Source organism: Chiroxiphia lanceolata, chromosome Z (assembly GCF_009829145.1).
Source record: "Chiroxiphia lanceolata isolate bChiLan1 chromosome Z, bChiLan1.pri, whole genome shotgun sequence".
NCBI classification, from domain to species: Eukaryota; Metazoa; Chordata; class Aves; order Passeriformes; family Pipridae; genus Chiroxiphia; species Chiroxiphia lanceolata.
The window spans coordinates 43,094,297-43,108,338 of record NC_045671.1 but is presented as its reverse complement, the minus strand read 5'-3'; the positions used below and the strand labels follow the sequence as shown (position 1 = coordinate 43,108,338).

At 38.5% G+C, this 14,042-nt stretch overlaps 1 protein-coding gene across 6 annotated transcripts in view; it reads right to left on the bottom strand.

The window, feature by feature from the left end:
• Positions 1 to 728: 728 nt before the first annotated feature.
• LOC116780968 (coiled-coil domain-containing protein 171-like) overlaps positions 729 to 14,042 on the bottom strand; it is a 45,831-nt gene continuing 32,517 nt past the window's right edge. For 3 of the 6 annotated variants that reach the window (XM_032676401.1, XM_032676403.1, XM_032676406.1), the window contains 9 exons: positions 13,572 to 13,798; positions 12,775 to 12,954; positions 10,886 to 11,062; positions 8,446 to 8,591; positions 7,724 to 7,778; positions 6,305 to 6,436; positions 4,853 to 4,988; positions 2,476 to 3,488; positions 729 to 1,713 (listed from right to left, as the gene is read on the bottom strand). In XM_032676401.1, coding sequence (XP_032532292.1) covers positions 829 to 1,713; positions 2,476 to 3,488; positions 4,853 to 4,988; positions 6,305 to 6,436; positions 7,724 to 7,778; positions 8,446 to 8,591; positions 10,886 to 11,062; positions 12,775 to 12,954; positions 13,572 to 13,798 — 2,951 coding nt within the window. In that variant the 3' untranslated portion in view covers positions 729 to 828. Of the gene's footprint in view, positions 1,727 to 2,475; positions 3,489 to 4,852; positions 4,989 to 6,304; positions 6,437 to 7,723; positions 7,779 to 8,445; positions 8,592 to 10,885; positions 11,063 to 12,774; positions 12,955 to 13,571; positions 13,799 to 14,042 lie in introns of all 6 variants that reach the window. The other 3 variants (XM_032676404.1, XM_032676405.1, XM_032676402.1) reach the window with 3 other exon arrangements.

Below are 14,042 nucleotides of genomic sequence, written 5' to 3'. Positions count from 1 at the left end.
GCCTTTGGAATATCGCCCACTGACTGGTTTTTCCCAGCCTTGGTACTTCTAGATGAGGAAGAAAGTGCAATTGTATTTCCAGCCAAAACCAAATGAAGAGTGGGGCAGCCAGAAGATCCTATGCAGATGCAAGCTTTCAGCTGGAACTATAGAGCATTTGGGCTCCTGCCGAGGGGATTTGTATCACTTATTGCAATCTCTTTGCCTGGATGAGACTCTTACGCAGCTGAAAAAGCAGAAAGATCAGTGACTGTGCACCAAAAGAGCCATCACACCTTTTCTATTTTGTTCAGTCTGCTTCAAGTTTGCAACTAAATGTATGTCTTTGGTTGAGCTGACAAGGGAAAGGAAGAGGCTCAGGGAACCACGGCAGGGCTGCCATGAAATGACAGAAGTCATTTGCATACACTTCACAGAGTTCTCTCAATCTTAATGAAGTATTGCAGTCCTGGTTTAAAATAGACAGGTATGAGACAACTTTGACAGAAATAGACTAAAATAGCCAATGGATTTTTTTAAGAACGAAGAAAATTACAGAAAATATGTTGTTTTGTAACACTAAAAAATATACTACATAAAAATTAACTGCAATAAATAAAACTTAAAAAAAAAAACTGTTTCAAGGTACAGAGAATGAGAAGCAGAGAAATGTGAAGATGTGAATGCGTATTTTCATAAAAATATAAAATTATGGACAAAACCACACAGACACCAAACTACAACTCCAAGGTAGTTGCTAGATTATATTTCAATTACATCATTTTACACTAACACATTTTTTTCCTTCTAAAGGAGAAGCTGACATATAGCTAAGGGAAACTGACATAGCTAAGACTCTGAAAATTGATTTCCTTCTGTTTTTCTAGTACTGGATAAGACATCCTGGCTGAAAGACCTGATTGAAGGCAGTGAACTAGATCTGTTTGGTGTCACACTGTAGTATGCGTCCATTGAAGACCCACCACCAAATTGGTGTGGTCTCACAAAGAAGAATGCGTCCACTGAAGGCCCAGAACTGGTTCTGTCCATCAGCATACCAGAGGATATGTCTGAAGACCCAGTACCAATACCAGTTCTGTGTGGCATGACATTGGAGGATATGTTTCTCGCAGACACAATAACGGTTCTGCTTCGCCTCACACCAGAGGATATGTCCAGCGAAGAGCCAGTACCGGCTCTTTCCGGTAACACATGGGAGGATATGTCCAGCGAAGAGCCAGTACCGGTTCTTTCTGGTAACACATGGGAGGATATGTCCAGTGAAGAGCCAGTACCATCTCTGTCCAGTATCGCACCAGAGGACATATGGATTGAAGGCACACTATAGATTCTCTTTGGCTTTGCACGAGGGGACATGCGGATTAAAGGCGGACTATGACTTCTGTCTGGCGTCACAGTGGAGGACATGCGAATTGGAGACAGAGTTCTTATTCTGTCCAATACCTCACCAGGGGACACGTGGATTGTAAATGCAGAAGCAGGCCTGTCTGTTATCACACTGGAGAACACTTGGATTGAAGACCCAGTACCGGGTCTGCCTGGTATCCCACTGGACGACATGTGGATTGGAGGCTGAGTGCTGCTTCTGTCTGCTGTCCCACTGGAGGACAGATGGATTGGAGACCGAGTACTGCTTGTGTCTGGTATCCCACTGGAGGACAGGTGGATTGGAGGCTGAGTACTGCTTCTGTCTGGTATCCCACTGGAGGATAGATGGATTGGAGGCCTAGTGCTGCTTCTGTCTGGTATCTCACTGGAGGACAGATGGATTGGAGACTGAGTACTGCTTCTGTCTGGTATCCCACTGGAGGACAGGTGCATTGGAGGAGTACTGCTTCTGTCTGGTATCTCACTGGAGGACATGTGGATGGGAGACCGAGTACTACTTCTGTCTGGTATCTCACTGGAGGACATGTGGATGGGAGACCGAGTACTGCTTCTGTCTGGTATCCCACTGGAGGACAGGTGGATTGGAGACCGAGTACTGCTTCTGTCTGGTATCCCACTGGAGGACATTTGGGTTGGAAATAGACTACTGCTTCTGTCTAGTATCACATCAGCAGACATGTGGATGGGAGACCGAGTACTGCTTCTGTCTGATATCCCACTGGAGGACACGTGCATTGGAGGCTGAGTACTGCTTCTGTCTGCTATCCCACTGGAGGACAGGTGGGTTGGAAATAGACTACTGCTTCTGTCTAGTATCACATCAGCAGACATGTGGATGGGAGACCGAGTACTGCTTCTGTCTGATATCCCACTGGAGGACACGTGCATTGGAGGCTGAGTACTGCTTCTGTCTGGTATCTCACTGGAGGACAGGTGGATTGGAGACCGAGTACTGCTTCTGTCTGGTATCCCAGTGGAGGATATTTGGGTTGGAAATAGACTACTGCTTCTGTCTAGTATCACATCAGCAGACATGTGGATGGGAGATCGAGTACTGCTTCTGTCTGATATCCCACTGGAGGACACGTGCATTGGAGGCTGAGTACTGCTTCTGTCTGGTATCCCACTGGAGGACAGGTGGATTGGAGACCGAGTACTGCTTCTGTCTGGTATCCCACTGGAGGACATTTGGGTTGGAAATAGACTACTGCTTCTGTCTAGTATCACATCAGCAGACATGTGGATGGGAGACCGAGTACTGCTTCTGTCCGGTATCCCACTGGAGGACACGTGCATTGGAGACCGAGTACTACTTCTGTCTGGTATCCCACTGGAGGACAGGTGGATTGGAGACCGAGTACTGCTTCTGTCTGGTGTCTCACTGGAGGACATGTGGATGGGAGACCGAGTACTGCTTCTGTCTGGTATCCCACTGGAGGACTGGTGGATTGGAGACCGAGTACTGCTTCTGTCTGGTATCCCACTGGAGGACAGATGGATCGGAGGCTGAATACTGCTTCTATCTGGTGTTGCACCAGGGGACACATGGATTGAAAGTTCAGTACCAGGTCTGTCTGATATCACACCAGGGGACATGTGGGTTGGAGACCGAGTTCTGTTTTTTTCTGGTATTGCATCATCAGACATATGGATTGAAGGTCCAGTAGTGGCTCTGTCCGGTATCCCACTGGAGGACATGTGGATTGGAGACCGAATACTGCTTCTGTCTGGTATCACATCAGCAGACATGTGGGTTGAAGACTCGGTTCCAGCTCTGTCTGGTATCTCACCAGGAGACACATGGATTGAAGGCCCAGTACTGGCTCTGTCCAATATCCCACTGGAGGACATATGGATTGGAGAACGAGTTCTGGTTCTGTCCAGTATCCCACCAGCGGACATTGAAGACCCGGTACTGGGTCTGTCTGGTATCACACTCGAGGACGCATGCACTGGAGACTGAGTACTGGCTCTTTGTAGTGTCATGCTGGAGGACATTTCAGCTTCTGTTGGCAATAGCCAAAACTCTGGGACGTGAGTCTGGTCAGCCTGACTATCTAGCTTGAAGCTACTTGGATGTTTAGACTCTTTCCCGCTTTCTGAAATAGAATAAAGAATTAAAAAGAAATCAAAAGGGAATTTATATTTGCTGTTAAATACCTTTTACAAAAGGTATGTATGTGAAGTACTTGCAAGTGTTTCCTTCTTGTTTGAAGCACTTATTTAAAATACATGACACCTGACCATATACATTAATCTCTAATAGATAGAAACAAGAACCTTATATCAAGTATTCTGCACCAGGAAGTGTTAGAAAACAATAGCATACTTTATTTGAAGTGCTACAAATACTTAGAGAGAACTTTTAACCCTTATCATTATAATTTCTAGGGCATGGGTCATTTTAATCAAGTAAACAAACTTATTCTACAGTCTCCCTATCACTGTCACTAGGAAACATTTGCCAGGCTAACCACAGAAGGTACTCATTTACTTATTTTACCATCGATTGAAATCAAACACTTAATACTCTTCAAATGTCAGTCTGTTAGAAGATGGTGTGCCTATGACTTTCAGATTATTCCAACAGGAATTCATAGAAATTAAGGAACAGCATTCTTGAAAAACCACATCGTTACTTGCTCACAGCAAGATCCTTCCTTTGGGAAGCAGCTGTACTGCTGCAGAATGCAATTCTCTGACTACCACAGCCCAGAAGTCTTGTGTTTCTACCACCTGCCAATGGAAGACTGCCCTAAAATTCAGACTACCAACTCTTCTTATGTGATTTTTCACCTCAGGATGTCGCCATCTCTGTTTCAACAGCTCAACTGTCTTGCTCTTTTTCTCGAGTGCAGCTGTATTAGTAATTTTAACATAAACTTTCAAACCCAGGGGCCACTGTGAAACTATAGATACGGAGGCTCCAGTCACTGAGAGCTGGTTACATTTGGTTCTGCACTTTAATTACACTTGCATCCTATTAGCAGAACCTTTTGCTTTGTAGGCAACATTTAAATCAAATTACTATAATTTCCAAATGTGTTACAATAGCCTAACAAGCTAAAAGTATACATACCTAGATACTGAGTATCCAAAAAATTTTGTATAGAAAAGGTTAGATGAGGTAGTGAGAAAGCCAAGCAGAGTTTTCATCCAGCCTGCATCCAAATCTGGTCTTGCAATATCTGGGAAGCATTCCCCCAGTCATGTCCTAACACATGAAATATGTTATGGCTTTGGCCCATGAAAGACACTCCCTGACACTTAACATGACACCAATGGACTGTCTTTCTCTTTTGAAAAAAGTCTCAGGTGGTTTCTGTTGACACTAGTTTTACTGCTCCATTATGTTTACAATTAAGTATTATTGTATTTGACTACAGAAACTATGCAGCTCGAAGGGAGATGCTGGCTAGGAAACTACATCCAAATGACAAAAATTGCTTGAGAAGTGATTTACCATAACTTTCACGAAAGGTGAATGCTTGTTGTCTGGATCTTTGGGCTGCAGTGTGAAGCTGAGGAGATTCTCTCAGTAATGTTTCAACTCTACTAGCTGCAAGTTGGTAGATGTCCATAAAACTTCGAATCACATCCTTTGAAAAGTAAAATAAATCATCAGTGACAAGCAAGCTATATCTAAATGCCAAATAGCATCCTTCCAAATTCATTAGGGAAGAGAATTTTTTGTTAATTGGAAAAATCGAACTAGGTTTATAAGCCAGACAAAATAATCTGATTACAATACAGCTTGGGAAATGTAATTGTTTTTATGTATATACTGGAAGAATGTCCCAGTTGTAATATTGATTAGATTGATAATAAAATTAGCAGTATGACAGAGTACCAATGATTAGGCAGTACTGGAAAGTTTATATCTACCATAAGTAGTTGAAAATATTAGTCTTCCTTAAAAGTAGCTGATCACATTTTATAAATTATAGTTTTCTCTTCAGATAATATGAAATTGTCCTTTTGAATGTAAATCTGTAGTGTAGACAAAAATAAATTTAGTACCTCAAAGAGGCATTTACAAACCTTTTTTGCTGTTTCTCTTTCTCAAACACACTACTGCTTTTCAGAATAAAAGTTAACATAGCTGAAATCAATCAAGTTTTGTCATTGTGAAGTGTAGGAAACAGCAGTAGCAAATTAACACCATCATATATCTTTTCTCATCAGAAAAAGCACTATGGTGCTAGTCCTAAAAGAGGATTCTTGCAGATCATACGTGCTTGTCACAGATTGATTATAGCAATTCTAGAGGACGTGTCTGCAAACAATTCCACTGCTTTTAATAAGAAGTGTCACTAAAGCGATTATTAACTTCTTACCTCATTCAACGTCACAGGATATAGTTTTGCATACAGTGAAATTAAAATCAATTAGCTGACTCCTAGTTATAAAAGGCAAATTTTACAATAAAATCTCCATAATGTACCGAGAAAGTTACCAAACAGGCACAATGTAACCAGAGATGAGGAGAGGGAGAAAAGGGACAGGGAGAGAAGGGACTTCACAGTGACAGGACTGTGAACCATTGATGCTGTTTGCCTACCTCCTCAGTATTCCCAAGCGGTTTTTTTTAAATTTGTCTTGCTCATATGAAGAGGAGGAAAGGGAGGGGGATAGAGGGATATTAATTTTCAGGTATACGTGCATTTCTCCATGGTCATATTCCTATCAGTTATTTAACACCCGCAAAATTAGTACTTCCCATTAGCTCTGAAATAGCATGTGCAAGAGTATATATGGAACTTATTTGTCTTTCAACTGCTGACTGCAATAGTTTTGAAGGTTTTTGCTCTCCACACATTCAGAGCAGTCTAGCTGCTTGTTCTATCTCAGATGCAAAAAAAATGAAAATGAAAATAAAAATAAAGAAAGAAACAGGATTGTTTTAAACTCTAACCTGGAATGCTATAGCCTCTGGCCTGCCCCACAGTTCTTCATCTGGAAGGGCATCTATTTGCAGTCTGGGTAGCTCCAGGCAGAACTCAGTTGTGGCTGCTGCAGCACTTGGCATCAAGGCCTGCTCTCTGACCTAAAAAGAAAAAAATCCCAGTATCAATGTTGATTCTCCTTCAGAAAATTAACGGGGATGAACTGGGTCCACTTCAGCCCTTTGAGTGGACTTGCATGGATGAATGAACCTCCAATCCAAGAATAAATTTAGGACTATTTGATTTTTCACTGGAAATAAATCTCTAATTCAGAGTGCTGGGAAAAAACACTACAAAGAAAAGGATCTTTCCCCAATCTCAAATGAGGCGGCCAAGGACACAGCTTGTACATGTTACTGTAAAAACACAGCAGTTTCTGCATGACATCCACCTCAGAAGCTTAAGAGAAGCTGTATGAAGATGATGGTGGCACGAAGCAAATTATCTGTCAGCATATTTTGCTACAGCTAAAACACACCTTTTAGGTTCTGTCACTTTCTGTGAACGTTAAAAGAAAGAGAGACTTGAAAAAGATATCTGAAAATTAAATTAACAACAGTTTTGGTGAACACAGAATCTAAAATAAGGAATAGATTCCCACGTTGCTAGGAATTAAAAATGTAGTAGAAATTAACACTCTAAGGTAATAAAAACCCACTTTTTTCCCCCCCTCTATGCTGCTCTGGATTAAAAATAGTTATAATGCAATCAGTCATTAGAGCTACTGTTAAAAAACAAACAAACAAACAAAGAACAATAACCCAAAACAAAACAAAAAGCCACCTTTCTCCCAAATAATTAATGTATACAGTTTCGCTGGACCTTCAAATAATCCTATACCTGGGAAAAATAGTACAAGTCAAAGAGACAACTCAATATTATTACTCAATTTTAAAAGTGTTTTAAAAATATCAATTAAGTTTCTGACCACAGATTATTACTTACTGTCTTCTCCTTATTCTGTTTATCATGTATCAAAGGTTTAAGTAGTACACACAAAACCAAATATTTTATGGCCACCATATATGTGACCTCAGCAAACGACCTCCACCTCACCCAGTAGAGAGTTAACTCAACAGCAGTTGCCAGTTTTTTGGATGTTCCATAGTCAACCCTTGGCAACCAGAAACAGTAGTCAGTAATTGAGGGAAAATGAATTTTGTAGTAACTTTTATATTCAAAATAAGAAGTTTGTGTGCTACAAAATTACATTATATTTCACTGCATTTTTTTTTAAGATTAAAGAAGTTGAGGAGGGTAACTTCAACTCTAAGGAAAGGAATTTGTTCTAAAACAATTTCTACTCCCCTCCTTCCCTGAGGATAAGCGGTTGTAAAACTCTGATGTCTTTGGAAACACAAATCAGAGGGAACCCTTCAAATTCTTACCATCTGAAGCGTGGTTTCCACAGCTTTCATATGAGTAATGATCAATTCTCTGTCACTATTACAAGAAAAAGAAAAGCAAAAACAAGTGAATAGTTTATAAAACTAAAGTTCTACTGATGTAGAAATTAATTTTCTGCTACTTTATAACTGTCATGTCTTATGAAATAATTCTTGATAACTCAAACTCTTACAATTTTATCTCTCCTTTTTATATCTCCCATGCAAACCCTAAAAATAGTTCATGTACCACTATTTCGCAGATTTCCATATGAAAAATGCTTCTACTGGGGATAAGACTAGGTCCAAAATGGGTTTCAGCCCCTTTGGCAGCTAAAACCTGTCACCCAGCTGATGCTTCTGTACTTATTATAAATAAACTGCATCTCTCTATAAAAAGACTGTGGAAATAGAAAGAATAATAATTTCTTAAATGAACAGACTGCTAAGGATTTGCCAAAGAGATGTTTTCAAATCCGTAGGATAACTGTAAACAAATGCCCATACTACTTCAGCACTCGGAATCTGGAGACTATTATGGGATAACTACAGAAAACATATCATCTAGTATTTTGAGCTAATAGTTTTCTTTTTAGAAGACAAAGAGAGGCAGATGTACTTTGGTCTTCTAGCAACACATTAGCCAAGGCTAATGTGTTGCACGTGAAAGTAGGAATTGATGTTTTGTCTGGTTTAAGGGATGTCCCCAAGGTCCCAGAACTCACTTCTCTGCTGTAAGCAGGGCACGCTCTGCATTTTGGACACTTTCTTGCAGTCGACGCCTGTCCTGCTCCATTTGGGTAAGAAGCCTCTTTTGGTGGTTCAGAACTCGGTCTCTTCTTCTCATATCCATTGCTGTCTCTGGGAGACTCTGAAAGCAGATAGAAAGCAGAATTACTCGTCAGCTCAAATAATTAACTTCAGTTTATGCCATTGCCAGTTAACCAAAGTGGAAAACTAACTGGTTGTGAAGTAGATTTGGACCATTGCATATTAAGTTTTTGCTTGAGAATTCATAAAACCATTGCTGACTCAGAACCCCCAGTTTTCATTATATTGCCTATGTACAAATATGCTTTAGCAAACAAAGTGATTGTAGTCACTCACATAATACCACTTGCTGTCACAATGTCTGTAATTTCTAGATAACAGTCTAAAACATAGATCTCAGATATCCAAGTAGGTTTAGGTGCCACAGGCATTCCACCTCTAGTGGTTTAGGCTGAATTACAGTACCTCAAAGATTTAAGCTAAGTTTAACATCACTTTGCTACAAAGCAAGCATTTGTTTTCATGAGAAAATCTATTCTAATCAACAAGAAAAGAATGCATTTTTCATTTGCATTGGGTCAAAATGTTTAGCAAGGTATGATTAAAAATGCTTTATGAAGCCATTGAGTTGTATGTACTTTTGAGTTGAAGAGCTTAGTAATTTAAACATTCTAGCTGTTCTTGAATAATTCAACGTAATAACACCTCTTTCAGAACAGACATCCTATGTTCACATGTCACTCTGCTTCAAAGTAAAACTAAACAAAACTTTTAAAGTGTGTGCAATAATATTAATAAAAAAACACATATAAATAATGGAAATTATTTTTCAGGGACATTATGTGGCTATAAATGTAAGAAGAGGAAAAGGAACAGAAGGCACAAAATTGTCTGTCACCTTCACCTGAAATCCACCCATGAACAGGGAGGCTACTCAGGGAAAACATTCATTTCTAGCAAGCCTAGAAATCCCAAACTCCACCTGAATTTAATGAATTTAGATGTGTGTCTTTAGCAAAGGACACTACGTTTTCGAAACACAGAATGTGCATATAATGATTTTAGTGAAATAACTAGTGAAAATAAACATGCCAAACCTTCATATCAGAAAACATTTTTCCATGAGTGTTATCAAAGCATTTGGATGAGATTCTTTTCTGACTTATGCTGTTGTAAATCAGTGGCAGCTTCACTAAAATTAGCACAGTAAACAAGACCAAAACTTAGGGTATCTTCTTCTAAAACATGTATTGAAGACTATTTTGGGGTATATCAGTGGCAGCTACATGATTTAATGTATATTGCACTTGAAATGCAATTCATTAACAATTTATATGACTTACTTCACAAATTTAAAAATAGATTGGTTTTATTACAGGTACTAACATCTCTAAAAGAAAGTAACTATACACACAATGACCGTCATTAGGAAGAAAAAAAAATTACTGCATTAAGAGTAGCTTGTAACAGGAGTAAAATTTCTGTCTGGCATAGAAAACCATTTAGCGTTTGTGTAAAAATTTCTTTTCGAACACCGAGCAATCAGAGCTACTGATTTACTGCATCTAATAAAAAATAGTAGCATAAAATAGTTACTTAGTCCCAGTTGACCTTGAAAGTGATGAGCTACCTTGGATGTTTCTATGGTATAAGCCATTAAAAAGATAAAAATATGCACGATTAAAATTTGAACTGATAAAGCGAAGAAATTAAGTATTACTCCTTTAACAAGCCTACTTTATGAAAGTACATGAATACCAAAATACCTCCTTATTGATAGCTGCTAAGCATGAATAAGTTTAAAAATAAGCTATCAAAACAAAAGTAGCTAATATTATATTTTTCCCCTTCTTATGCATTTAAAAACTGAATAGAGAATTCAAAGCAAGAATTTGTGAGAACACTGTTTTACAAGATCAAGATTGATTATTAAAGATTAGATTGTTCCATTGTACTGCAAAATAAGAGCTACAAAAACAAAAAAAAACCCTTAAACAAACAAAAAAAGACACCCCACCCCCAAACAAACAAACTAAACTAGCATTCTGAGCCACAAAACCTGATTAGCTAAGAGAAAAGGGTCTGTCAGTTGGAATGCCAGGGCACAGGCAGAGACCCTTTCTGCCTGTTATTAACAAAGGCATGAATAAAGCTGAGTTTTGGTAAGCTGCGAGAGAGAAAAAAAAGTTCATGAAAGTCTTTTTCTCCAAGTTTAAAAACAACACCTAAAGCTCAAAGGGGAAAAAAAAAAAGTAATTTAAAATCTTTTCTGAGTACCCAAAAATTCTGACTCAGCAGTAAGTGCGCATTTTCTCCTGTAATTTTATTTGCACAAGACATGCAATATTAACGAGAGGTAAATTTCTGGTAACTATTTCAGAGGAATAATCTTACCCTTATGGACAGATTTAGGTCTTGGCCTTTATCTGCTGTTTCGCTGGAGAGCATTTGTAGTCTATTGTTTAACTCATTTAGCTGTTGCTCCTGTTCAAGTAAAAGCAGTCTTGCCTTGTGCTCACGCTGTAAAGCATTATTTAATTCTTCATGTATACTGTCTTGGGTGATCATTCTCTGAAAAGAGAAATAAATTGTATTTGATTGTATTGATAACTATATTCACTAGTTTACCTGCCTGAATTTCTAAGTTCCACTTGCAAACTTATCAAATTCTAAAACAAATGCATGTTAAAGATTAATAGTTAGGTTTTTTAACATGAAGACAGGTTACTGAACAATAAAACCTCAGGCTAGCTTATTAACAGTATTTTTTCTAAAGAGCATACAGGGTACTGTTAAGACTAGGTATTCATTATTCTATCCAAATTAGCACTCTAGCTTGCAAAATATAATTTTTTAGAAGGAAATATATACAGATCCATGTCCAACATTTTAGTGCATATCTTGTTAACCCTTGTGAACACTTTCTTGGACTTTTTCTCCCCTCCCAAAACCGTTCCAGAAAGAAGGAACAGTTCTTCAAGTAAAATCATCTGCATTTGAATGACAATCTAAATTTTAATTGACAATCTAAAATGAGACAATTTCACCTAACTATCCCAGAATTGTACAGTAATAAAACTCATTAAGAACAAAACTGACGATGATCACATATAGCCTTCTTCATTTGAGAAAAAAAAATAGTTCATTTTCTCAGCTAGGAACAGGAAGGAGAATGGGTACAACATCATTTAGTAAATATTCTCTGCTTGGAAGTGTTTAGGTTAGGGCACACTGGAAAGTCTACCAACTAGGCTTCAGGATCAACACAACCATGGAAAACACCGCTTATTTTGGGACACAACTGCTTCAGTTACACTGTGCCCCTGTAGAGCATGACTAAGGAACCTTACCCATTCACTTTCTCAGGAAGCTCAAATGTGAGCTCAGTTCTGAATTCAGCCTGTAGAAAATAAGCATGGGAGGAAAGGTGCTTAGGGAACCTCCAGCATGCTAAAGCAAAACAGGTTTCCTCCCTTCCAAGAAGGACTGAAGGCACATTTCCATAAGTTAGACAGGGATAAAAGTGACAGTTCATCAAATGGCATCAATCCTGCAAGCACCTCATTTGTTACTCACTGTCTGGGGGCTTCAACTAGTTAAGGAACCTTTTTTGTTGTCTTTTCTCATTCCCGTCAGACAGTGGTCTTTACAGGTTAGTGAACCCATGGTGTTTAAGTAAAGTAAGCAATGACAGCTAAGACTCAGGGGAATTTGGTGCATATGTGCACTGAGAAGGTAGAAGAGGTTATCTTGCCCTGCCATAAACTTACTCGCTCAAGGAAACAGCTCCACTAAATTTGTGTTAACTATCTCAGGATATAACTCACAGTCAAAGACACAGTAAAATGTCTATCACAACAGTCAGCAATATTCATGCAGAGTTTAAATGGCTGTATTTATACGTTATGAACTTCTCATAAACACACTTATTGAGTACCCTCATTCCAACTGACTTTACTCTGCTGAAGTGAAATCTATAAATTCTTTCAGGTTATATAAGTCACATCAACATTCTCAACAAATGGAAGAAAACCTAGGTTGCTGGAGACCAAATGTAATTTGCACAGAATATCTCCTACAAATCAAGAAGAAACTTCAGTGGAAAGGAGATATTTCTAAATACATCTGACTTCTAGTTTAGTGACACTTACAAGGTAAGTTTTCTGGAAAATTCTATCAGGACTAGATTTTATATTTGTTTTTCAAAGGAACACAAAGCAAAAAAATGTGTAAAAGGGAAGTTCTCTGATGAGCAAGACAATCTTGAAATCAAATATGCTTACATGCTGTAATGTATTTAATTGCTCTTGCAGGCTCCTGGCTTTTTCAGCATCCTTTTTCATCTCACTGAAACTCCATTTGAATTCCTCAAGTTGCAGGCCCAGTGAGCGGCACTTTGTCTCTGCCATATGAAGTCTTCGTGTGTATTCAAATACCAGTTGCTGCAAGGATGTTACGTTTCTCTGTTGGCAATAGAAACAAAGTAATATGCTATAAAATGTACTATTTTAGTGATAAAATAAATGACAGCTAACACCCAATAAAATTAAGACAAAGCCTTTTTGTCCTCTGCCTCTAAAAGACACTCACAAGTGCAAAAAAGTGAACGTGTTTCACCTACTGAGGGTTACTGAAAATTCTGTTTATAAGGAAGTACTGTTTTCACGTAAGGCCCACAATAAAAGACAGAATATGAGAGAAAGAGTTTATCCTTCCATTATAATTAGAGGGAATAAGGTTACCTTCTCATGCTAAACATGAGAAAATAGGAAATAATTTAAAGAAAAAGAACCTTGACAGTTAAAACCAAAAGGAAGTTTGTTCCTATAAGCGAATACAGTTCTGATGGAACCTGAAAAAATCTTTTACTTGCATACACTAAGCCTCTTCTAAAAATCCTTTCATGCCCCAACACTTTTGGGTGTTACAAATCAACTTCTGATTGTCCTTATTGTTGACTTCATTGCAATGGATTCAAACAATCTGAAACACAATTAATAATACTATAAAGAGAGACTCACTGTAACACTTACTCTGTGACCCTTCTGCTTCCATGAAGTAGCACTATAAATATGCTTACCACACTGGGCAGTCTCTCATGCAATCCAGCTTCCAGGGCCTGGTTATTTATTCTGAGAAGTCCACAAGCCAGCCTCTGTATCAAGGAATCCTTCTCCAGGTAAGTGATGCACCTGGGATAATTTAGTGGAACCGTACCCAGCATTAAGCACAGCTTGTCCATAAGTTTTGAAAAGGAGCTCCTGGCTGCATTTATAAGTGAGTTTCCAGAAAGCCAGAAGTTTGGATCTTTAAGAAACAACAACAAAAAAGAAACATTAAGTAGGTTTTTTAGTGTCTATCGGTGTAATACATGATTATTTTTCAATTATACATTTTGAACCCTGTAAATATTCTGAAACACAGAATGTTGAATCTGAAACACAGTTCAAACTTTGCTTTGTGAGGACATAAATTCAAGTTACTGAAAGCAACATGATCAAAGAAGAAAGCATCTGCAACTGAATCAAAACAAGGTGGTAGTCTTCTGGTA